At 45.2% G+C, this 24,289-nt stretch overlaps 1 protein-coding gene across 3 annotated transcripts in view; it reads left to right on the forward strand.

Annotated features, from left to right (window-relative positions):
• Positions 1-24,289, forward strand: part of MYO18B (myosin XVIIIB) — a 286,207-nt gene that overhangs the window by 151,317 nt on the left and 110,601 nt on the right. For 2 of the 3 annotated variants that reach the window (XM_074390993.1, XM_074390994.1), the window contains exons 28-33: positions 371-495; positions 3,484-3,638; positions 8,742-8,865; positions 9,760-9,960; positions 14,896-15,006; positions 18,509-18,613. In XM_074390993.1, coding sequence (XP_074247094.1) covers positions 371-495; positions 3,484-3,638; positions 8,742-8,865; positions 9,760-9,960; positions 14,896-15,006; positions 18,509-18,613 — 821 coding nt within the window. The remainder of the gene's footprint in view (positions 1-370; positions 496-3,483; positions 3,639-8,741; positions 8,866-9,759; positions 9,961-14,895; positions 15,007-18,508; positions 18,614-24,289) is intronic. The other variant, XM_074390995.1, reaches the window with a different exon arrangement.

Here is a 24,289-nt window from a genome sequence, read left to right on the forward strand (position 1 = left end):
AGAGGGCTTGAATGACTCACAGAGACTGAAACAGCTCCCTTGCCTTTAAGGAGTGTGAAATTTCCTTGGAAAAGGGAAGATATGAATGCACATGTAGAGACAACTAACCAGTATAAGGCAACCCATCTTAGAAGAGTGATTAGTCAAGAACTTTAGACAGTTGGGGTGGTCAGGACAGGCTTCCTGGAGGAAGCATTATTTAAAACTCAGACTTAAAGCATAGTTTCTTGGTCCAAGGTTGATATTCAGGGACTCCGTGAATATTGTGAAATTGCATTCAAAAAACCAAGAAAGTGGAGGAGAGCCACTCTCACCCTTGGCTTACGCTCATTTGGCCTCTTATCCTGGTCTCCCTGCCTCTGTGAAACAGCAGATGAGTGGCAGATGCGCTTTGATTGTGCTCAGATGGAGAACGAGTTCCTCAGAAAGCGTCTGCAGCAATGTGAGGAGAGGCTGGACTCAGAGCTGACAGCCAGGAAAGAGCTGGAGCAGAAGGTAAGATGTGGGGATAGTCTTGGCCACTGAAGTGTCAGAGATTGGGCAGGTTCTCACCTCCACTGTGGGTGATCAAGGTGTTAGCTGACCCTGGGGAAGGAGGAAGAGGACACCAGCCACTTGAGGTTTTTCCTTCTCCACTATTTATACAAATGCTGGTCACTGTGAGACATAAAAAATATTTCCTCTACATATGGGTCTTCTATCCAGAGACTGCTCTGTGGTATAAAGAACATGGACGTTAACTCAGGATCTCTAAGTTCCAGTTCCATTTCTGCGTGAACCTTGTGGAAGTCACTTAATTCAGATTTCTTACCTACTACGTAATTATCAGTGGTCTTAAAACCACCACATTTTCCCATTGCCTCTGTTCTAATCTGCTACCTCCCATCTCTCATCCAGACCAAAGCAACACCCTCCTAATTGTCCTCCTCACCTCTGGTCTCTCCTCTCAAGCAATTGCCACATGGCAGCCAAGGAACTTTTCAGAGCCTCTTTAGATTGTTCTCAGATCACAAAGTGTGCTGACTCTCATGGTGGATTTTTTTTTCCTTGTGTGTTTTGTAAATTTTGTTTTTGAGCTCATCTTTAACAGGTTTCTCTGCTCCTCCCCCAGTAGTCCCAGGTGTTCTGCATTGTGGCATGTTTTTTTCTTCTCTCCCAGTGAGTTTATTTGTGCCTATTTAGCTATTTTTTTCATTGTGAGTTAATCTTCGCAGGAGATTTAACTTTTTTTAAAACATTCAGTTGATTTTGATGGGAGCCCTTTGATAACAGGGTCGTGGGTGTGTTCTGCTAGAAGAAACCCTTTTCACTTTCTCTGGCAGCAGTCCCTGAGATAATGCTAAATTCCTGGTCTCAGATTTTTGCAGTATGTAAAATTGTCAATCTCTAAACCCACATGAAGTTTAGACCTGGGATTTAAAATTCCTATGAGAGTACTTTCCCCCCACCTAGATCCAGGGTGAAAGCAAGCTTTCTTACCATCTTCCAGGCCAGCAGGTAGAGCTTTTATTTTCTCTTCTTACTGAGATGTATGCAGCTCATTGAGGGGATTGTCAATGCAAGGGTCTTCATTGCAACTTTTCACCTTCCATGAGTCCAGACCCTTGCCTCCTATCTCTGTCTGGGCGTTCAAACACAAACCTCCATCCTAAAGGACATTTCTGGATCTACCAACTGCTCTTCTCCCTCATCCTGGCCACTACAATATTAGTATGCACCATTATTGTTAAGGCTTTGTGTCCTCTGCATTTCTGATATCCTGAAATTTCCTTCTTTCAAATCTAATGCAATCTTACCTATATGTAATATAACCTTATCTAGCCTTTCTAGATGAATGCACAGATAGTTTGGTCTCTTTGCTTGTCTTCTGTGGCCTCCAGTGATCCCTCATCTACATTCTAACCAGTTCACACTCTAACAAATGGTGTGCTAGTAAATAGCTCTCTGGAAAAAAGAAAAAGCCCTGATTGGTAGCACTTGCCAATTTCCCTGGTGTAAATACTCCGACTTTGCCAATTTCAAACTACCATTGTGATGTCACTAACATGGAATTTGAAAGAGATGCACAGAATTCGCTCTGTACATCTCTTTCAAGTCGGTACCAGTCAACTCCAGCACATCACTGATTCCAGCCACACAGTTTTTTTTTTCTCCTTCCAAAAATGCCTGATTCTTTCTCACCTCTGGGACTTTGCATATGCTATTTCGTCTTCCCTGAGCAATCTTTCTTTTTCTCTCCTGCCTAGATATCTCCAACTATTCTTAAGAGCTTAGCTTAAATGTCACTCTCTCCAGAAAGTCTTTGCTGACGCAGATTGGGTTGGGAGTCCCTGAGTTGTCTCCCAAAACATAGCCCTCATCATGCTGTATTGTAATTACCTACTTGCTCCATAGTCTCTCCCATTCGATGTAAGAGCCATAGGGTGGAGGCTGTGTTTGTGTATCTATTCTATTCTCAGTGTGAGGGAAAAGTATCATGTGATTGCCTTGCAGATGTGGGCCAGGGTGAGATCACATGGGATTTTATAAACAATGGAAATGACTCTCGATATCCTCCATGCTGGTGGTGATGGTTTTAGTGGTCCCTTTCAAGATGAACATTGCATTGTGGTCCTCTAGAGACATCTTGAACCACAGATAAACACAGATGGACACCTGCAAAAAAGCAGCCCAGTTCCTTCATAACAAATTACAAAGTTGAGTCAGTTTCCCTGAGGAAGGGGGATATTTATGCTGCATTAAAAAGTAATAAAACTGCAACCTTTTCTGAGCAGCAGAATATAAGAAAACATCCCATTTGCCTTCAAATGCTGAATTTAGAATTACAGGCTTCATTAACTCTGAGTTTTGCTTATTTAAAGCAATTCTTTAATGAGGCCATTTCTTCAAAGCCAGTGTGCTGAGTTGCATGCTCTTTCCCAGATCTAAAGTAGGACATTTGGGAGAGTGTTTCCTGGAAGAAGATGCGAGAGTCTTCAGTTTTGTTGGTTTAAGGCCTTGTGCACTCCTGTATTGATCCAGCTCATGCAAAGTCCCATCTGCTGCTTTAACCTTTAAGGCTTGTCACTAGGGATTCCAAGTCAGATTCTCTAGGTGTGCCATTTTGGCTGCTCTGTGGCTAATCCTCACCTATCTCTTCTGATCATGTTGGCTGATGGGGATATGAGTTATATCTGGTGGTTCAGGGGGTCATCAAGTTGAGGCAGGGTAGGTAAAGTCTGTGGATGCATTGGCTGGAGGTTTATTGAGCGAAAGTGCAACGAACCTTAAGAGAGTGAGGAAATTATCCTCACTTTACCTCTGAGAAAACGGAGGCTCAGAAAAGTGGCTTCCAGGAGGAAAGCAGTCAAGACAGGGTCTCCCCATTCCAGCATCTGCTGTTTTCTCATTACATACCTTGGAAACAGCGACTCCCTGAAATGTAAAGTAAAAAGCCCATTCGGTGCCCATAGGACTGGGTAATTCGTTCTATTACCCTTACAGCTTGGGGAGCTGCAAAGCGCTTACGAGGGGGCCAAGAAGATGGCTCACCAACTGAAGAGGAAGTGCCACCATCTTACCTGTGACCTGGAGGACACCCGTGTCCTGCTAGAGAACCAACAGAGTCGAAACCATGAGCTGGAGAAGAAGCAGAAGAAGTGAGTGGCATCCCCTACCATCGCCTGGGCTGCCAGGGTGGGCTCCATTGGAGCTGGGGTTTTCTGGGTGTCCAGGTTCTCTTTCTAACCCCCTCACTTCTGCCAGGTCCACTAGACTTTACCCCCGTGTTCTGCTTTAATCTTCCTCCCTGTCCCCTCACAGCTGACTCCTCTATGGTTCTCCCAAGAATCCAGCAAGAAATGACTCTTTTCTCTTAGCCAGCCTCAGCTACGTTGACCATGGGCCGTGTGACCTTGGGGAACTTTCTTTGCCTTTCTGGGTCTTAACATCCCCATTTGTTGAGTGAAGGGTTTGTTGCAGAGAGTCAAGACAGAACGGTGATCAGGAGCCCAGGCACTGATCGTGAAGTCATCTCATTCAAGTCCTGAAGGTGCCTCTTTCTAGATGTGTGACTTTGAGCAGGTCATTCAGCCCTTCCCAGTTGGATTCCTTATCCATCGTTTGGTGATAATATTGCCCCCTTGTGATAAGGGCTAAATGGTGCAGTCAGTACATCCAGGTGAACTGATCCTGGTTCCTATTCCCACTGGTGAAAATCGGGCTAGAGAATAAGGAGGAGGCCAAAATATGGCCTTCTTATCTGGGACTTGGACTCTCAGATCATGTGAGCCATTCTGGCAGAGATTGGGCCTCATGCACCAATAAGAGGCTAATCTTGAATCTGCACAGCATGGTTCCCATGCATGCATTCCCTTTAGGTTGCTACCACAGCAAGGTGATGGTGGAGCCTGGATTTGTACTCATATTCGCACACTCATAGGGTTCTTCATGCAAAACCTCAGACCCTGTGATGCTTGGACACCTTGGCTGTGTCTAAAGTTCTCCAGCTCACTTGGTGAGGGTAAAGGTATACAGGGGTCCTGTTTTGAGCCAGCCAAGTCCTAATGGAGATGTCATAGAAAGAAAATAGGTGGGAAGCAGCCTCTTTTAGAAGGCCCATGATAAAATACAGAAAAATGTTCCTGCGTGAGCCAAGATGTGATTTTGTGGGAGCTGCCTCCTTTCCAAGAAGTAGCAGGCTGAATTCTATTTCCTTGGAGGTGGCATAGATTTTGAAGTTGATCTGCATTAAATATTATTTCCCTTATTTATCCTTCAGCTTTTCTGAGCTGGCTTCTTCATCTGAAAAAGGTCTTTTGGGGGATTGTTAGCATGCTCTCCATCCCTAAAATAAGAGAGGCTTATTTTTTGTTTATGGATATCTCACTCTGTTCCCTTTTCCACCTCCCTATGGGTGCTCTGGCTGAACCTTACCCTTGCAGTGGGGAAAATGGCTTGGCTCCATCTTGGCCACCTGCTGTGTGACCTTGGAAAAAACACCACCTCTCTGGACCAGAGCGTGACTGATGTTTCAGATGAGTCCTTGGACTTAACAGGTCGTCTGATCTTGAAGAATGGGTCTGACATATACCCCTGTCTATGAAATAAGAGGTTTGGGCTCTGTGATTCCCCAGGTTTCTCCCAGCTATGACCCTCTTGGCCTCCAACTTTTCTGAGAGGCCTATCAGGGTTTCAACTCTCTGACGAGTAAGGGGGAAGCCTCTGGAATTTGCACAGCCAGAAAATTCCATCTTTGCCGGGTGTAGTGGCTCATGCCTATAATCCCAGCATTTTGGGAGGCCAAGGCGGGCAGATCACCTGAGGTCGGGAGTTAGAGACCAGCCTGACCAACATGGAGAAGCCCCATCTCTACCCAAAAATACCAAATTAGCTGGCTATGGTGGCGCATGCCTGTAATCCAAGCTACTTGGGAGGCTGAGGCAGGAGAAGTGCTTGAACCCGGGAGGCTGAGGTTGTGGTGAGCCATGATCATGCCATTGCACGGCAGCCTGGGTAACAAGAGTGAAAGTCCTTCTGAAAAAAAAAAAAGAAAATAAACGAAAGAAAATTCCGTCTCTCTGGTCTTTCCTTTTCCCTTTGGACGGAATCCCTCATTCCAGGGACTTACGAATCTCCCCATGATACCACCCCAAGGAAAGTTCCTATTTCTTCATGTTGGCATGTCCTCCTCTGAAAACTTAGCTGTCTTGTGATGCCCTCTGCTCTGTTACCATCTCTTGGCAGAAGCTAAGTTATGTTTTGATGCCAGTTGCAGATAGCAGGCATTACCTTTCCAGGTGGGTTAGCATTTTGTTAGAGACCCTATGGGGGCAGCAGAAGTCTCAGTTTAACTGTCGAAGTTCAGGCAGAATGACTATGGTGAAGGAAAGTTCTAGAAGTCAGTAACACTTCCTTGCATCTCTCAGTGCTTAATCGAAATGTAGAATGCAGCTGCCTCCTGAGTTTGCTGGGCTCAGGACAGAGTGATGTCTCCACATTGATAGAGCTCCCTGTTTTCCACGTTGGCTTCTAAGTTCAGAGTGGCCTGGAATGGTTTCATTTTAGTTGGATCTTTGTTGGCATGATTACCCAATGGGTCATAAAGCTGGGTTCTGAGGGCTGATGGAACTCGGAGTAAGTCCAGTGCTAGACTCACTGACTCCCACACTCAAGGGAGGCTGGACCCAAGGCCCTTTCTTAGCAGGGTGAAGGCTGTGTGCAAACCTATCTGGCCCCAGGCAATTGGCTGGTCGGTGTGTACTGTTTGCTAGGAGTTGGGGTCTGTAGTAGCTACTGTGTTTTTTTTTTGAGATGGAGTCATGCTCTGTCACCCAGGCTGGAGTGCAATGGCTCGATCTTGGCTCATTGCAACCTCCTCCTCCCGGGTTCAAGCGATTCTCCTCCCTCAGCCTCCCAAGTAGCTGGGACTACAGGCACATGCCACCATGTCTAGCAGCTAAGTTTTGTATTTTAGTAGAGACAGGGTTTCACCATATTGACCAGGATGGTGTCAATCTCTTGACCTGGTGATCGGCCCACCTCGGCCTCCCAAAGTGTTGGGATTACAGGGGTGAGCCACCACGCCCGGCCTATAGTAGCTATTCTTTGGCATCAAGTGGCCTGTTAAGTCAAGGACTCCTCTGCGACACTGGTTACTGTCTGGCCCCTACTGTCTTACCTCACCTGTCCCAGGAATGGACAGGTAGATGGGGGACTAGCTAAGACACCAGGGAAGTTGAGCCCAAGTCCACTTCCACCACTTTGGAATTTGGAGCTGACTCACTCTTCTCTGAACTTCAGTTTCCTCCTCGGTGAATGGATCGAATAATATGTTTTCTTGCTGAACTGTTGTAACGGCAACATGGATCCCAGTCCAGGACCTGGCACATTGGGACTGCCGGATCATCAATCTCATCACAATGCTTCCATTCAGAGGCAGCAGATAGTGCCCCTTGAATTATGTCACCAACAGCCAATCAGAAAGCTTCTGAGCTGTTCCAACAGAAGGGCTCCCTTATTTGACCCATGACTGGGTCTCTCAGGAGTCTGAGACTTTGAAAGATAGTCTAGTATTAAGGAACATTAGATAATCTTGTTGACAAGGGAGACTTTCTTGTCACCAAAGCCCAAACCCCATGCCCACTTCTGCCATCTCAAGATCTCTGGAACAATGGGACTTCCTGTTTGGGCCAAGGGCGAGTGACTCAAAGTCACACCTTACTGAGGCTTGGCCAAGGCTTTTGCATCAGTTTCCTCATCTGTGATACAGCCAGGAGGCCGAGACCACTGAACAGAGTGACGTCATATCCAGGAAGTGCTTCTCACCCAGTGGTCATCACAGAAGGGCAGGAGGGCCCGTAACAAGGAAGGCGTTGATTCCCTGGATGACTTTCAGTAGGACTATCTAGTTTTCTTGTTGTCTGCTTGAAAAACAAATGAGGACAAGAATGGATAAATGTCCGTCATTTTATCAATAATTGGCATGCGGTAGTATGGCATATTAGAGGATAAACCAGACAATACGTTAAAACATGAAATGTAGGCCGGGCGTGGTGGCTCACACCTGTAGTCCCAGCACTTTGGGAGGCCAAGGTGGGCAGACATGAGGTCAGGAGATCGAGATCATCCTGGCCAACACGGTGAAACCCCATCTCTACTAAAAATACGAAAACTTAGTTGGGCGTGGTGGTTAGTGCCTGTAGTCCTAGCTGCTGGGGAGGCTGAGGCAGGAGAACTGCTTGAATCCAGGAGATGGAGGTTGCAGTGAGCCCAGATGGTGCCACTGCACTCTAGCTTTGGTGACAGAGCAAGACTCTGTCTCAAAAAAAATAAAATGAAATGTAGAATATCCTCTTTCTACATACATCCACTGCTTTGTTCATTGGTCACCAAATACTGGAAATCAAATGGGGCCTGGCAGATTTAAGGGGCCTTGGTCTTGACATATGCTGGTAGACCAGATAGATCAGGTATTTTTTTTTTTTTTTTTTTTTGAGAAAAGGTCTTGCTCTGTCACTCAGGCTGGAGTGCAGCGGCATAATCATGGCTCATTGCAGCCTTGACCTCCTGGGCTCAAGCGATCCTGCCACCTCAGTTTCTGGAGTACCCAGGATTACAAGTGCATGCCAATTTTGCCAAGTGCAGCTAATTTAAAAAAAAATTTAAATAGAGATGGGGTCTCACTTTGTTGACCAGGCTGGTCTTCAACTCCTGGCCTCAAGTGATTGATCTTCCTACCTCGGCCTCTCAAAGTGTTGAGATTAGAGGCATGAGCCACCATACCTGGCTGCCTTTTAAAATATATCCTTTATTCTATGTCTATATATAGTTTTATTCTATTTTTATTTTGGTCCATATATTTTCATTACATTTTAGGGTTAGCATTTAGATGAGCATTTTAGTAGGGAGCTGATGGGGGCAGCAGAAGTCTCAGTCTAATGGTGGAAATTCAGGTAGAATGACTATGGTGAGGGAGAAATTTAGAATAATAAGTATCGAGTATTTTCATGACAACTCCATCTAAACCCTAAAAATTGCTCTGTGGTTTTCCAGATTCCCACGACTTACGTCCACAGCCTTAAGCATTGAAGAAACTTCCAGCTTTTCATTATTTCATTCTCTCTTTCTTCCTTTTGCTCTCTTTCTCATGGTTCTTGGGAAACTAGCAGCCTCTCTGCAGCCCCTCCCTGCCCCGGCCTCAATCACTCCCCTACCCACCTGCCTGCAGTACCCTGACACGTGTTGTGTTGTGCTTTGGACAGGTTTGACCTGCAGCTGGCCCAGGCCCTAGGTGAGTCTGTGTTTGAGAAGGGTCTCCGCGAGAAAGTGACCCAGGAGAACACCAGTGTCCGGTGGGAGCTAGGCCAGCTGCAGCAGCAGTTGAAGGTAAGAAATTGGGGTGCGGGGGGCACAGAGCTATCTTGGCTCTTGGTGGCTGAATCTCAGGAAACTCCACTATGCACCTGCTGCAATGGTGATGGAGAAAAAAACTTCACAACAGTATCCTGGTCTGTCAAGCAGCTGGGTCCCAGTGTATCTTAATAAAATAGCAAACAGTGACTGGCAAATTGATCATCAGACTTTGTTTGATCAGGCTTGATGTCTTGATCTTGCTCCAGTTACCTGCACAGGGTCCGAGGTGCTTACCTGGGAGGTATGACAGGCTCAGCAGAGAATGAGTTAGCTCTAACCTTGTCCAGGAGCAATGCTATAACCTTGTCCAGGAGAGATGTCACTAAAATACAACGCAGTTCCCTCACTCAGCGGCTCCTCATCCTTTTGTGGCTCCCTACTCCTCCCAGGAGAACCTTGAAGCGCTTTAGCCTGGCATTCAGCTCCTTCATGATCTAGCCCAAAGTTATTTGATCCTGGAGCTGCCGTGCTCACCTGGAAGAGTCATCTCTGAGCACTTTGCCTCGCTGCTCCAACATCTCAATCCCAGCCTCAGAAGGCACAGAGGAAGCTTCAGCTATGTGTCTCCACTTCCCTTACAAATGGGGTCAACCCTTCCTGTAGGTGCTCTGAGATTCATCTCTAGGGACAGTCTACTCCAATCCCACCTCCGATCCCCAACTCCATGCCGGTATGAGCTCTACAGAGAGCAGCCCTTGCTGGTGCCCCACAGAGGGCGATGTGAGGGGCCTTGGGGTCCAGTTGGTGATGGCAGGCATTGGAAAGTGGAAAGCCCCACTCTAGCCCCAGCAGGTGTAGAGGTATCCCTGGGAGAGGAGAGGGGCATACTCCTGTGAGTCCCAATCTCGGTCCTCTTTGTCTCTGTAGCAAAAGGAGCAGGAAACCTTGCAGCTGAAGCAGGAGGTGGAGATGCTACAGGACCATAAACGGGAGCTGCTGGGATCACCGTCTCTGGGGGAAAATGGCGTTGCTGGCTTGAAGGAGAGACTCTGGAAGTTGGAATCCAGTGCCGCTGAGCAGCAGAAAATCCAGAGCCAGCAGGAAAGCACCATAAGGCAGCTGGAGCAGGTGGGAAAGCCCTGTCCCGGGCAGCACCCTGTCCCCATGTCTCCAATGCAGAGTGGTGGTGTTATTAAAATACAACATGAGTGCCTCATGTGGCTTCTCTTCATCCTTCAATGCTCCCTATTATCCCAGGGAACCTTTTTAAGCTCCTAAGTCTGACATTCAGACCCTTCCTGATCCAGATCCCTCCTGGAGGTTCAATGTCACCTCCTCAGGGAAGCCTGCCTTAATCACCTTGCAAATAGCTCCCACTATGTTGCACTCATTTTCTATCTCCTGAGCTGGGTTGCTTTCCTTTGTGGTACCTGCCGTCCTATCAGATGGTATTTTTTAGAAGTTGGCTTTATGCCTTTCTCTCTCATTAGGATATAAGCTGCATGACATCAGATTGCGTCTGTTTCTCTTGCTTCTTAGTGCACTCTTAGAGCATAGAATGAGGCCAGGTAAATAGCTGATGCTCAGTAAATAGCTATTGACCAAATATCTAATCCACTGAGTACCGTCTGTGTACCGAACTCAGCCCTCAGCTCTCCCCATGCATCTTTTCATGAATCTCCACGAGAACCATATGTAGGGAGATCTTAGCATTATCCTCACTTTACAGATGTGGAAGTTGAGACTCAGAGACGTGGAGACATTGGAACCTTTGGCATCTGACCCCACACTGCCTTGATTGTCTACTCTGTGCTAGGTGTTGTGTGCCGCTTTGAGGCAGACTGAAGTGCTACTCTTTGGGAAAAATAAAATGACCAAGGGAATAAGGCAAAGATACTAAACGCTCTTGTACCACCACCCTCTGCAAAGTACCAGATGAATATTTTATTTGTCTGCTGGCTTATTTATATTCGTATTTACCTCATTCTATAAATAATTTGAAGCAGCTTACAAGATATATGTATAACAGAATACAAAAATTATAAATAAAACAATCCAAACCAGAAAAGTACAAATTAAAATACACACAAAGGAGGTGAGTGGGGGCAGCAAATTGATATGCAGCTGAAGCAAAACACGTACATGACAATGGTAGCTCTGAAATTCCTGGTGGCCAGAGAGAAAAAGGAAGTGTGACTTACATGGTTCTTATGATCCCTGAGATTAAAAAAAAAAATTCTAGGAGAAGTACGGCCTTTTCTGATGCTTGCCTCTAAACGAATTTCTCATGTGGGATTTTGTAAAAGGCATTTATTTTTAAGTATGTGTGTTTTCTTTAAATGCTGGGGCCATCCATATGCAAGAAAATCTGACCGGGTGGCATACATTTGTAAAGCAGATGAACTCTGAGCAGCTCTGCTGAACTGAAGAGAGGATGGGTGGGACAGGGGTTGTGGGAGCCAGGGATCAGCTCTTGCTTCTTGCTAACTGCTGCTCCATCAAGATGGAGCCTAGTGAGTATCAAGACATGTGGGTGGTACAGGTGGGGGAACAGGGTCCAAAAAGTCTTGAATGCTCATTAAGGAGCAATAAAGAAGACAAGTCCTTAACTCCATCAGCCTGTATTTATGAAGTACTTCCTCTGCAGCATGCACTCTGTGGATGCTTTGGGTGCAATTTCAAATAAGACAGACACAGTCTGTGCCCTCCCAAAGTTTACAGTCATGCTGAGTGTTAGGGGAATGTTAAACTTGAAGATCTGGTCATGGAAGTGGGGCTTGGGGGAGAGATCAGGGAAAACTTCCTGGAAGAAATGACGTTTGCTGAAGCAGAAAGCTGGAGGATGATTCAGACTTGGATGAATGAGAGAGTTCCAGGCAGTGGGAACAGCCTGTGCAAAAGTCTGGAGACAGGATAGTCACGGGATGTTCATAGAGCTGTAATACGTGGTCTTTGAGACAGCTTGTTGCCTTTACGACCCTGTTTTCTCCAGACATCAGTTTCCTCATCTGTACCATGAAATATGGAGCGTTATCGCTTCCTTAGCTTCCTGCCAACCACAGCTATGAATCAGTGGAGGTTCGTGGAGAAGGTGGAATATCTGTGTAGGTCTTTAAAGGTCTTGGATGACGGTGCAGTGCCATATAGTCACCCACTATTCCTCATGCTCCTTAAACGAGCAGGATCTTCACAGAGCCAAGAATAAATCAAGCCCTTTTGAAAACTGTGTTAACTCTTTGAGAGACCGGTGGGGGGACCACTTGGTGCTTGGAAGCAGAAACGTACCACCATGACCTCAGGGACCCAAAACTTAATGCAGCTTCCTGGATTTCCGCGCTCGGTTCACCCAGGAGGTGAGGCTGACTCAGCACTTTTATCCATCTTCAGCTTCACCCGTAACCTCCAGCTGCATTGTGCCCTTGTAGACATCCAGTAGATATTTATTGATTATAATACAGCACTTTTTCCAGGGAATTTTATGTTAACTCATATAAGTTTGACATAAATGGTATTGCAGGTGTCAAGAATGTTCAAGAGGCTAGAAAAAATGAAAAAGAAATATTATATTTACTTGCTCAGGCTCCTTGGTTTTGGATTATCTTCCCATAACCCCTGTCATTTTAAAGGGATAAAAGGCAAGAAGTTGACATTTAAAGTGAGCCTACTTTATGCCAGGAACTGTAACAGGGCCTCTGACATACACTATTCGTTTTGCTCCTCACCATGGCATAGCAAGGAATATTATCGACATTTTAAAAGACCCAGATTGTTTTTTCTGAACTTAATTTCCATGTTGGGGACAGCACTTGCGAAGTTCAAGAAGCTTGGTGAGGCCAGGCGTGGTGGCTCACGCCTGTAGTCCCAACACTTTGGGAGGCTGAGGCAGGTGGATCAGAAGGTCAGGAGATCGAGACCATCCCAGTCAACGTTCGTGACACCCTGTCTCTGCTAAACAGCAAACAAAAAACAACTCGCTGGGCGTGGTGGTGGCGGCTCATGCCCGTAATCCCAGCTACTCAGGAGGCTGATGCAGGAGAATCACTTGAATCTGGGAAGCAGAGGTTGCAGCAAGCCGAGATCATGTCCAGCCTGATGACTCTGTCAAAAAACAAACAAACAAAAAAACCCAAAGGCTTGGTGAGAGGTGCTGTAGAGTAAATGATCAGAAAGTTACCAGTTCTAAAATGTAACCCATTGTATTAGTCTGTTTTCAAACTACTGTAAAGAACTCCCTGAGACTGGGTATTTTATGAAAAAAAGATGTTTAATTGACTCACAGTTCTGCATGGCTGGGGAGGCCTCAGGAAACTTAACAATCATGGTGGAAGGGGAAGCAGGCACATCTTACATGGCTGCAGGCTAGAGAGAGCATGTGAAGCAGGAGCTGTCAAACCCTTGTAAAACCATCAGATCTTGTGAGAACTCATTCACTATCATGAGAACAGTACAGGGGAAACCATACCCACCCACCCCACCTGCCACCTCCCACACCCCACACCCACCACCTGACACCCCACACCCACCACCCCCCACACCCCACCCCCACACCCACCCCCACACCCACCCCACCCCCACCACCCCCCCCACCACCACACCCCCACCCCCCACCCCACCACCACCCCTCACCCCCCACCCCCACCCCCACCCCACCACCACCCCGTACCCCCCCACCCCCCACCACCACCCCCACCCCCACCACCACCCCCCTCACCCCCCACCCCACCACCACCCCACACCCACACCCCCACCCCCACCCCCACCCCCACTCCCACCACCCCCACCCCCATCCCACCCTCATCCCCCCACCCCCCACACCCACCACCCTCTACCCCACACCCACCACCCCCACACCCCACACCAACCACACCCCCTACACCCCACACCCACCACCCCCCCACACCCCACACCCACCACCACCACCCTCACCCCACACCAGATTCAATTACCTCTCATCAGATCCTTCCCTTGACCTGCAGGGATTATGGGAATTACAATTCAAAATGAGATGTAGGTGGGAACACGGTGCCAAACCATGTCACCCGTCTCCACTATTGAGTTCCAAATGCTTTTTCATGGGCCAATAGCATTAAAGAGTATAGACAGATAAATGAAAGCCTCAAAGCATAGATTCTTGGGCCCTATACCCTGTGGATTCCAATCCAGCAGTTCTAGGGTGAAGCCCTGCAGTTCGAATGTTTTGAAAATGCGTTTGTAATTCTACTGTGCCATAAAACTTGGGAAGCCAGGGGTTGGGCCAGTCTGTCAATTACACAGATCAGGAAAATGAAGTCTTGAACTTGACCTAGATCTCATGACTTTTTTGCCTTCAACTCTAGAAACGATCACATGCCTTCACACAGTGTTATGCACGGCACTGTGCCTGTTGCTTGTGTTTCAGAGGTTCTTGTTTAAAAGACTCAGCTCATTCATGGGATCACAGCTCTTAATTATGTCAGGTTCCCTGGGAGGGAGAGGATAGTCTTTTCCGTTTTTGAAATAATGGGGAAAGAGAAAGTAATATTTATGTATCAGGTACTGTGCTAGGTGCTTTATATGATCTCATTGAATTCTCATAGTAGAATGCTACATTCTAAGACGGTGGTTTTCTGCAGAGAAAGGGGACTGACTTAGAGGTAAAGTGAAATGTCTAAGAACGTTTTGGGCAAGTCGTCTTCTTTTCCAGGCTTTCATGTCTTCATCAACTTTTGTCCTACCATTTACCTACCCATGCACCCACCCAGAAAACCATCGCTGAGGCCTGCTCCAGGAATGAGAAATGTGTTTCATCTTAAGTGTGTTGAGAAGGATTCTGAGGCTGTGTCTGAACTCAGTGGGAGAGTGTGATTAATGAGTGATGCCTGTTACAGGCACAAGAAGGAGTAGAGGCAATATTTAATCGATTTACCCCCCATTTGTGATCTTCCAGGATGCCTAGGGAAATAACCTGACTCTCATTTATGCATTCCAACCATGAAAGATGCAATTGCAATGCGAAGGATGAAGTGGAGGGCTTGGAGGGTTAGAGTGGGCCGTCCTCACGTGCTGTCCTTGCTGTCCCCCCAGCTCCGCCAGCGGTTCGAGCTGGAGATCGAGCGGATGAAGCAGATGCACCAGAAGGACCGTGAGGATCAGGAGGAGGAACTGGAGGATGTCCGTCAGTCCTGCCAGAAGCGGGTATGTGAGCAGTGACCCAAGGTATGCCCTTGGGTCCTGGCAGGTCTGGTATGGATGCTCTCTTCCTTAGAGTGAGGAGGAGGGCAGGGTCTGGGATCTGGGGACAAGCTTTCTGCAACCACCTGAGACCTTAGCTTTGAGGTGCCTTCAAGGGTGTAGGAGCAGAAATGCCCATCTTAAATATGATCTTGGAACTTCCAGAAGCCTTTGGAAGCTTCTGGAAGCTCCAGCATAAGGCTCAGAGATTTCTTGCTTTTTTTTTTTTTTTTTTTTTTTTTTTTTTTTTTTTTTTTTTTTGAGACAGAGTGTTGCTCTATCACCTAGAGCTGGAGTGCAGTGGCACAATCTCTGCTCACTGCAACCTCTGCTTCCCAGGTTCAAGCAATTCTCCTGTCTTAGCCTCCTGAGTACCTGGGACTACAGGCATGTGCCACCACGCCCAGCTAATTTTTGTATTTTTAGTAGGGACAGGGTTTCACCATATTGCCCAGGCTGGTCTTGAACTCCTGACCTCGTGATCCACCTGCCTCGGCCTCCCAAAGTGCTGGGATTATAGGTGTGAGCTGCTGCACCCAGCGCTCAGAGATTTCTAGTAAGTCCCCATAATGCCATGTGACTGAGGCTAAGGACTTCTAAATTTCAATAATAGAATCAATTCTTTCTTACTATTTCCCTTACCAGTCAAATCATTTCTTAACGTTTTATCCAAGATCTTTGTAGCCATTCCAAACTGTGTGTAAGAAAGCCATAACCCCGTGACATGTTATCACCTAGAAGCCATCATTATTACTATTTTAAGTGTTCTTTTATAGCTCTCTTCCACTGTCTATACACACATGTAGATTTGCAGAGATACCGTTTTCACTAACTGAGGCCATGCGGTTCTGAAACCTGTTGTCTCCAGGCTGCAGCTTGTCATGGCCTCTTTTTGTGTCTGTAAATACAAGTCTAACTTACATGTTTAATAGCTTGACAGTTTTTCACCCAAAGCATGTCCTCTAACTTAGACAACAAATCCCCTATCATTGGACATTCAGATTGTTTCCAGTTTTCTGCCCTTATAACCAATGCCGAGATAAACATTCTTTTTTTTTTTTTTTTCCCCTGAGACGGAGTTTTGCTCTTGTTGCCCAGGCTGGAGTGCATTGGCACAATCTCAGCTCACCGCAACCTCCACTTCCCAGGTTCAAGTCATTCTCCTGGCTCAGCCTCCTGAGTAGCTGGGATTAAAGGCATGTGCCACCACACCCGGCTAATTTTTGTATTTTTAGTAGAGATGGAGGGAATTTCACCATGTTGGCCAGGCTGGTCTCGAACTCCTGACCTCAGGTGATCTGTCTGCCTCTGCCTCTCAAAGGACTGGGATTACAGGTGTGAGCCACTGTGCCCGGCTGAGATAAACATTCTAAGAGACATACTGATGGATGTGAATGTCGGATCTTCAGAGTAGAATTGCTGGAAAGTTTCGGGTTAAGCCTCGTTGAACAAGTTCTCACATGTCCTCTATAATGGCCTTCCCTCCCTTCTCATCCCCTGAATCATACCTGTGTACAGAATACACTCATCTTTGCCTTGCTTGGTATGTAGTTTTTATTATTTTGTATAGTTTTCAAGGTGAGTTTTAGCTTTTCCAGTCTTTATTCTAGAAACAGATATAAACAGAGTGCCTTGTATTTCTCTCAGCCCTAAACGAAATGTTTGAAACGAGCTTGCTTTCTATAGAAGTGACCATCAATCTGTACTTTTTTTTCCCCCTCCGTGAGTTAGGAGATGGAAGCTCCCAGTCCCTGCCCGTGTTCCTTCAGGTGAAGGTCGCACACATTTCTGGTTTATTCTAAGAATGTCTCCAAGTATGGTGTGTGCCCCTGAGCCAGGGCTCCAATGAGTTGGAGATGTGACCTACAAGCTCCTGAGGCTTTTCTCTGGAGAGATTTATAAAAGGAGACAGTGAAGTCAGAGAAAGGTGTTTTTCTCCTCATGACAAACACTGATATTGACTTCTCATTCTGGTGACTGCTCTGTGCAGTCTTTCTCTCACATTGGCAGGAAATCAATAGTTAGTGACCTGGGTGGGAATGCTGGGGCTGTCTGGGGTGGCAGAAAGAGCTGGGATCAGGAGACAGGACACTAACTCCTCTAAACAGCAACTAATTTCAGAGTATGCACTTTAGATTCTCCCTGGGACTTAGTTTGCTCACCCATGAAATAAGATCTCTGATGGCATGAGGTGGAAACGGAGGATGGAGGGGATGAGCATGTAAGAGAGGCTGGTGGGGGGTGGTCTGCAAAGCACAGCCAGAGTGGGATGTTTGCTCTAGTGGGAAATGCCTGTGTTTGCTGGGAAATTGCTGAGAAATCAGAGACAGTTGCAAGTGAAATGAGTTGCTCAGAGTCAGATGTCTTAGTTCAGGCTGCTGTAGCAGAATACCATGGTCTAGGTGACTTAAACGGCAAACATTTATTTATCACAGTCCTGGAGGCTGGGATGTCTGAGATCAAGGCGCTGGCAGATTCAGGGTTTGATGAGGGCTCGCTTCCTGTCTTGCAGATCACTACCTCCTGTTTGTACACTCACATGGCAGAGAAAGAGAGAGAGGAAGACAGCTCTGTGGTGCCTCTTCTTATGAAGGCGCTCATCCTACCATGAAAGCTCCATCTTCATGGCCTCATCCAAACATAATTATCTCCCTAAGGCCCCACCTCCAGATACCATGGCATTGAGGGTTAGGGCTTCACCATATGAATTCTGGAGAGACACATATAGTTCATAACACCAAATAATCTCAAATGCAATTTTTTTTAACTGCATCATGGTGTATTTAATAAAGGAGGGGGATGTATCTTGATATGTTGGTTATAATATTGTGAAGAGCCTTCAAAAATCAGTGTGTACCAGGTGCGGTGGCTCATGCCTGTAATCCCAGCACTTCGGGAGGCCGAGGGGGCAGATCACGAGCTCAGGAGTTCAAGAGCAGATTGGCCAACATAGTAAAACCCCGTCTCTACTGACAATACAAAAAATTAGCCAGACCTGGGGGCAGGCACCTGTAATCCCAGTTACTCCAGAGGCTGAGGCAGGAGAATCACTTGAACTTGGGAGTTGGAGGTTTTAGTGAGCCGAGATTGCACCATTGCACTCCAGCCCAGGCGACAGTGCGAAACTGTCTTAAAAAAAAAAAAAAAATCAGAGTTCAAAGACTTGCAGATATTCAAGCAGTGGTCATGGCTGCAGAAAGGACACATGCATTCTACTGGGGAGCTGGGGAAGGGGGTTACATAGTCAATGGTGTGGGGTTTCCCATCATTGACCAGCCCTCCCTACTGTTGTCCAGCTCCCAAGCTTTGAGGCCCTTAGGCTCTCCCACAGAGGCACCACCTCCCAATCACTAGGGCAGCCTCGTGGAACAAAGCCCCAAGCTTCACATCCCTCCTCCTCCTGAGGGTTCTTGCCTTGTGGGATTTGTCCAGATGGAGGTCATTTACCCTGTGTCTGCATCCACAGCTCCGTCAGCTAGAAATGCAGCTGGAGCAAGAATATGAAGAAAAGCAGATGGTCCTCCATGAGAAGCAAGATTTGGAAGGCTTGATCGGAACCCTCTGTGACCAGGTAAGGGAGTAACAAGCAGCAGACATTCAGAGGGACATGCTCCCGGTCTCAGGGACCTACTCGAGAGATGGACTGGCAGGAAAACAGCTTGAGGTATTCCCCTCTTCTCCATCACCTCTGTTCCCACCATATTTACTGGCTCTTCACAGGAGAGCTTCAGGTGCCTGCAAACAGCAGGGTTTTGTAAGAACCCATGGAGAATAAACAGAGTGGACCCAGCCAGGAGCGATGGATGAGGTTGCCTTTGGCTTCAGCAGCTGTTGAGGGTCAGAGTGTGGACAGTTCTTCCTTTAGGGGGATGTATGTGAATGGTCACTACATTCGTGACTGCCCTGGGAACATGACTTTTGCTAGAAGCTGTCAGCCTTGGAGTCGGGCAAGTGAAGCTTAAAGCCCCAGAGGGTCCACTTCTATCTACATGGCTTTTAGTGAGCTAGTTAACCGCTCTGAGCTTCTGATTGGCACCTTATAGCATGTGGCTATCACTGTACACCAGGGTTCTCAACCGCCCACCAGCGCACACCTGGGTCCTCACACCACTATGAACATTTGGAGCTGGATCATTCCTTATGGTAGAGGGCTGTCCTGTGCATTGCGGGGTACCGTACAGCAACCCTGGCCTCTACCCACTGCATCCCAGTAGCACACACCTCAGTTGTGACGGCCAGAAATGTCTATAGACATTGCCCAGTGTCCTTTGGGGGAAAAAAAAAATCAACCTCCCTCACTACTGAGAACTGTTGCTGTACAAATGTAGCCAGCAGAGCTCAGAGCCAGCTTCCGATTTCAGGGTTGCAAGGAATGGCTCTTGCATCTCCCAGATATTCTAACCCCTTCCTGTGTGGCTGCTACATGAAATCCCAACACTGGAGAGAAATGCCTGTGGCTTCTATGATTTCTTTTAAAGTATCAAAGGAGTGTATTTTCATGTGTTTGCTTAACGTGGGCCTGATGTCTATTAATCAGTAATGGTCTTGCTATCAATATCCTTTCCCCAGATTCGTTAACTTTATTCACAAAATGATGTGGGTCCACTTCAGGTGATCCTCTTGAGCAGCCATGCCTTGGACAAAATAGTTACTTATTATGTGTTTTAAAACAAATTGATTGAATGAGTGAATTCCATGGCAGGGACGCCACAGCAGCAAGATAAGAGTTGGAAGCGGAGGGAATCAATATAATCTTCCTCCTTCTCTGGGTTTTCTAATTTTCCAGCCGAGCAACTGGCACCATTGAATTCAGAACCATGGAGGTGGCTTTCCTTCAGCATCAGTGCTAGAGAGCACAGCCCAGTACCGGATTCTAGAATGGTAGTGGGGAATCACTGGGAGAAGGTTGCATTCTATTCAGCACAATTTGAGACAACAGAATAGATAATCTATTAAGGAAGGTTTTTTATACATATTAGAAAAATAAATTTTACATGTAGAGAGAAGGTAAGTTGAGGTGAATAAAAAGCCAGCTTTTGTGTTAGTCAGCAAGCTGGAGCCTTTGAATAAATTAGTACATTTGATGATTTTAAGTGTTTTTGTTATGACCTTTGCCAAACCCATGGAAAAGCAGAACAAATAACATAATTGGCATTTATGCACCCAGCACTCAGGGTTCACATAAATTAACATTTTGCCGTTTCTTATTCAGGTGTTTTTAAGGAAACAAAATATTTTAAGAACAGTTGGTGGCCTCTTTATGTCTCTTCTTAATCTCACTCCTGGCTCTGCTTTCCTCTCTTTCTTCCCTCCCCAGATGAAACCATCACCTGGGGGTTGAAGTGTATAATTCCCCTGAATGTATGTTTCAGCTTTAGCCATATGCAGCATGTATGATTCTGCATTTTACTTCGTACCTTCTATATTACGTTTTTGAGATTAGTCCATAATGGCACATGCAGTTCTAATTAATTCATTTAACTGCTACGTGGTATTCATTTTTAAAAATCACATTTTTCTATCGATGGGTAGTTAGTTACTTCCACCCTAAAACCCGAAACTGCAATGCATCGTCTCTATCTGTCTCGCTGTGCACACGAGCAAGAGTCTCTCCAGGGTATGTAGCTAGAAGAGGAATTGCTGGCTCCTGGGAATGTACAATTTGGGAATTATTAAATATCACTCAGATTGTTCCCCAAAGTGATGGCAGCAGTTTCTACCATCACCAGCCGTATCTGAGATTTTACTTCTTCACATTCCCCATCGACATGGTGCACTGTCAGACATTTTTAAACATTTTTTCCAGGCATCGGGTGCTAAATGGTACTGCATGGCCGTCACTACTAGGGATGCTGTGCATTTTTCACATGTCGATTGTGGCTTTTTCTTATGTGAATTGCCTGTTCATAGAATTTTGTCTCCTTTTTCTCTGTTGATTGTGATCTTTATACAAGATGCAAATCCATTTTCAGTTATGTATTTTGCAAATATCTCCTACACTATGGATAATCATTTCTCTTTATTATATCCTTAGCTTAATAAAAAGTGTTTTTAATATGGTCATGTTAATAAGCATGTTTTATGGTTTGTGCTTTTGTATCTTAAGATACTGTTCTTTAACTGAGTTCACAAAAAATGTCATCGCGTGTCTTAAAAGTTCTAAAGTATTGCGTTTGACATTTTCAGGTCTTTAATCCATCTAGACTTTATTGCCGTTCATAGTGTGAGGTAGGAATCGGTCTTCCTCAATATGGATGAACTTTGTTTCATTTCATACATTTTTTTCTACAGTTACCATGTATGCCTGGGTGTGTTTATGAACTCCTCATTGTGGCTTTTTGGGTTTTTTGTCTGTCTCTCCACAGTATGGTCTTCAAGGCTGGGTTTTGATAACTTGTAGGACAGCTTACCTTGCCTATCTTTAAAATTGCCTGTTTTCTTGACCCTTTAAATCTTCTTATTTAGATTCTATTACAAAACCTGATGTAATTTTCATTGGAAATACATTGATTTACAAGTTAGTTGGGAACAATTGACTTTTTTTTATATTAAACGATTATGTTATTGCATAAGTTCTCTCCATTTATGTGTGGCTTTCAATAATATTTTATTATTTTTATCTATACAGGTCTTGGACTTTTTTTTAGATTTATTTTCAGGAAGCATAGTTTCTATGGCTATTATGAATAGAACATTTTTCTGTGTTCTAGCTATATTTCAGCAAATTATTTTGGCATGTGGGAATACCATCGATTATCATGCATTGATCTTGTATCTAGCAAACTTCCTGAACGCTTATTACCTCTCATATCATCTGTAGGCTTTCTTGGATTTTCTGCCTCGACAATCTTATCATTTGAAAGTGAGAATAGTTTTGACCCTTGACCATGAATTGGGGCAACAAAGATCTCAACAAATGCAAAGAAAAAAATGTTATGCTTTCTACTTCTTGTTTTTTTTTTTTCCTTATCTTATTTCATTAGCTTGTTATAATGACTCCTATATTTGAAACTATTTTGTATCATCTTGCTTTGCGTTTTGTTAGTTTTTTTGTTCCTTTATGTTGCTTTCCCTCTATCGCTTTGCTACTTTTGGATAGACTGACACTTTCTATGTCCCCTCTTGAACTATTGGTTCAGAAGCTACAAAGTCTATTTCTGTTCTTTTGGTGGTTACTCAGAAATTTTAAGATATATGCTTAGTCATAATTTTGACTGACATTAATTTTCACAGTCATGTGGGATAGATATTATTTCCTTTATGTAAATGAAAGAAACGAGGCTTGGAAAAGTAAAGCAACTTGCCCAGGATTGCATAGCAAGTTAGTACCCAAGGCGGATTTTAAATGAAGTCTCTATTATTTGAATGCCATTTAAAAAAAACCTATCATGATTTTACTGAAAAGTGATAAGGTTCGCTTAGCTGGAACCGTAATTTTGTGGATCATCTTTTTTTTCATAGTGTTCTCAAGCATCCCAGTTCTGCCATTAATTTGTGAAACCCTCAACAAAACACATTCTCTCTCCAAGCCTCAGTTTCCCCATCTGTAAAGTAGTTTTATTATCCCTAACAGTACTCCTAGATCATATTTTAATAGTGCTTGGAGGTTTCTTTGATAATGGACATTTAACAACCTCCTCAAACAATTTGCCTTTATGATAAATGGTGAACCAACTCAAGTTGGAATATAGTTTCTCACAACACTAAACATCCTTTAGATTTATTAGTTAACTATTTACCATCTTTATCAAAGTTTGAATCTTTGTGCTACAAAATGGAAACTCACAGAATGACATTTATTTCCCATTAACCGAATGAGTGGTATTTTTTGCCCCCGTCTCTTGTAGCAATTTATTATAAATGGGAGGATGACTGGTCTGAGAGTTTCTTGTGAATTTTGTTTGCAGTGCTCCCTCTGGAAAGGAGTTAGTGCCAGCATTTTCAGGGGCTTTCAGGCAGTGAAGATCGCACAATCTGAGTCATCTCTACTGCATAGTCAGTGTCAACATCAGGGAATGCCCCTGATGCTAACTCTTCCCACAGGAAAATTAAAGGTACTTTAGGATATATGCAAAACAAAAACAGACACAAGTATAAAAAATGTGTATGTCGGGCATAGTGGCTCACACCTGTAATCCCAGCACTTTGGCAGGCTGACGCGGGTGGATCATGAGGTCAGGAGCTCGAGACCAGCCTGGCCAAGATGGTGAAACCCTGTGTCTACTAAAAATAAAAAAATTAGCCAGACATGATGGTGGGTGCCTGTACTCCCAGCTACTCAGGAGTCTGAGGCAGGAGAAATGCTTGAACCTGGGTGGTGGAGGTTGCAGTGAGCCCAGATCGTGCCTGGGTGACAGAGCAAGACTCTGTCAGATAGAAAAGAAAGAAAAAGAAAGAAAGAAAGAAGAAAGAGAAAGAAAGAGAGAGAGAGAGAAAGAAAGGACAGAAAAGAAAGAAAGAGAAAGAAAAGAAAGAAAGAAATGTGCAAAGCCCACTACCTAAGTGTAGTCATGGTAAGAATCTGGGTTCTAGAGTCAGTAAATCTGAGCTCAGGAAGCAGCTCCACTAGGCACTGTGGTGCAATGGTTAGAGACTTACATCCTAGTGCTGAGCGGCCTGGATTCAGATCTCTGCACAGCCACTTCGTAGCAGTGTGACGCTGTTGTTCCTCCGTTTCCCTGTGACAGTACGCACGTAAGGGCCCTGGGTAACCTCTTGCACTTTGTCACCTGCCCCCACTCCAGGGTTTTATACCCTCATGGCAACCACCCAGAAGTGCACAGCCCAGATTGCTTCTCCACCTCTCTGCCTTTGCTTATTAAGTGCCTTCTACCTAAAATGCCCTTCGTCCACCCCCACTAGCTAGGAGTAGCTACCTCCTACTTCCCAATTCCATCCCAGCCTGAGCTGGATAATGCTCCTCTGTGCCCCCATAATATATTTTTTTCAGAATTAAAGTCTAAAACACACCTATCTAATGGTATATTTTACAAAAATTACCACTTTGCAGCCAGAAAAGCTGGATTCATGTTCCAGCTCTGCCCCTTACTAGCTGTGTGATCTCAGGCAAATTACTTCATCTATGCAAACTTCAGTTTCATTATCTGTAAAATGGGAATCATAATACTATACACCTCACTGATTCTTCATCATGGCAAAGTGCATTACTAGCTATAAAGTGTTTAGAATAGTATATGACACTTAGAAAGTGTCTATAAATGTAAGCTATTACTACATTTATAAAGGC

This window comes from Saimiri boliviensis, chromosome 21 (assembly GCF_048565385.1).
Source record: "Saimiri boliviensis isolate mSaiBol1 chromosome 21, mSaiBol1.pri, whole genome shotgun sequence".
In the NCBI taxonomy this organism is placed as follows: Eukaryota; Metazoa; Chordata; class Mammalia; order Primates; family Cebidae; genus Saimiri; species Saimiri boliviensis.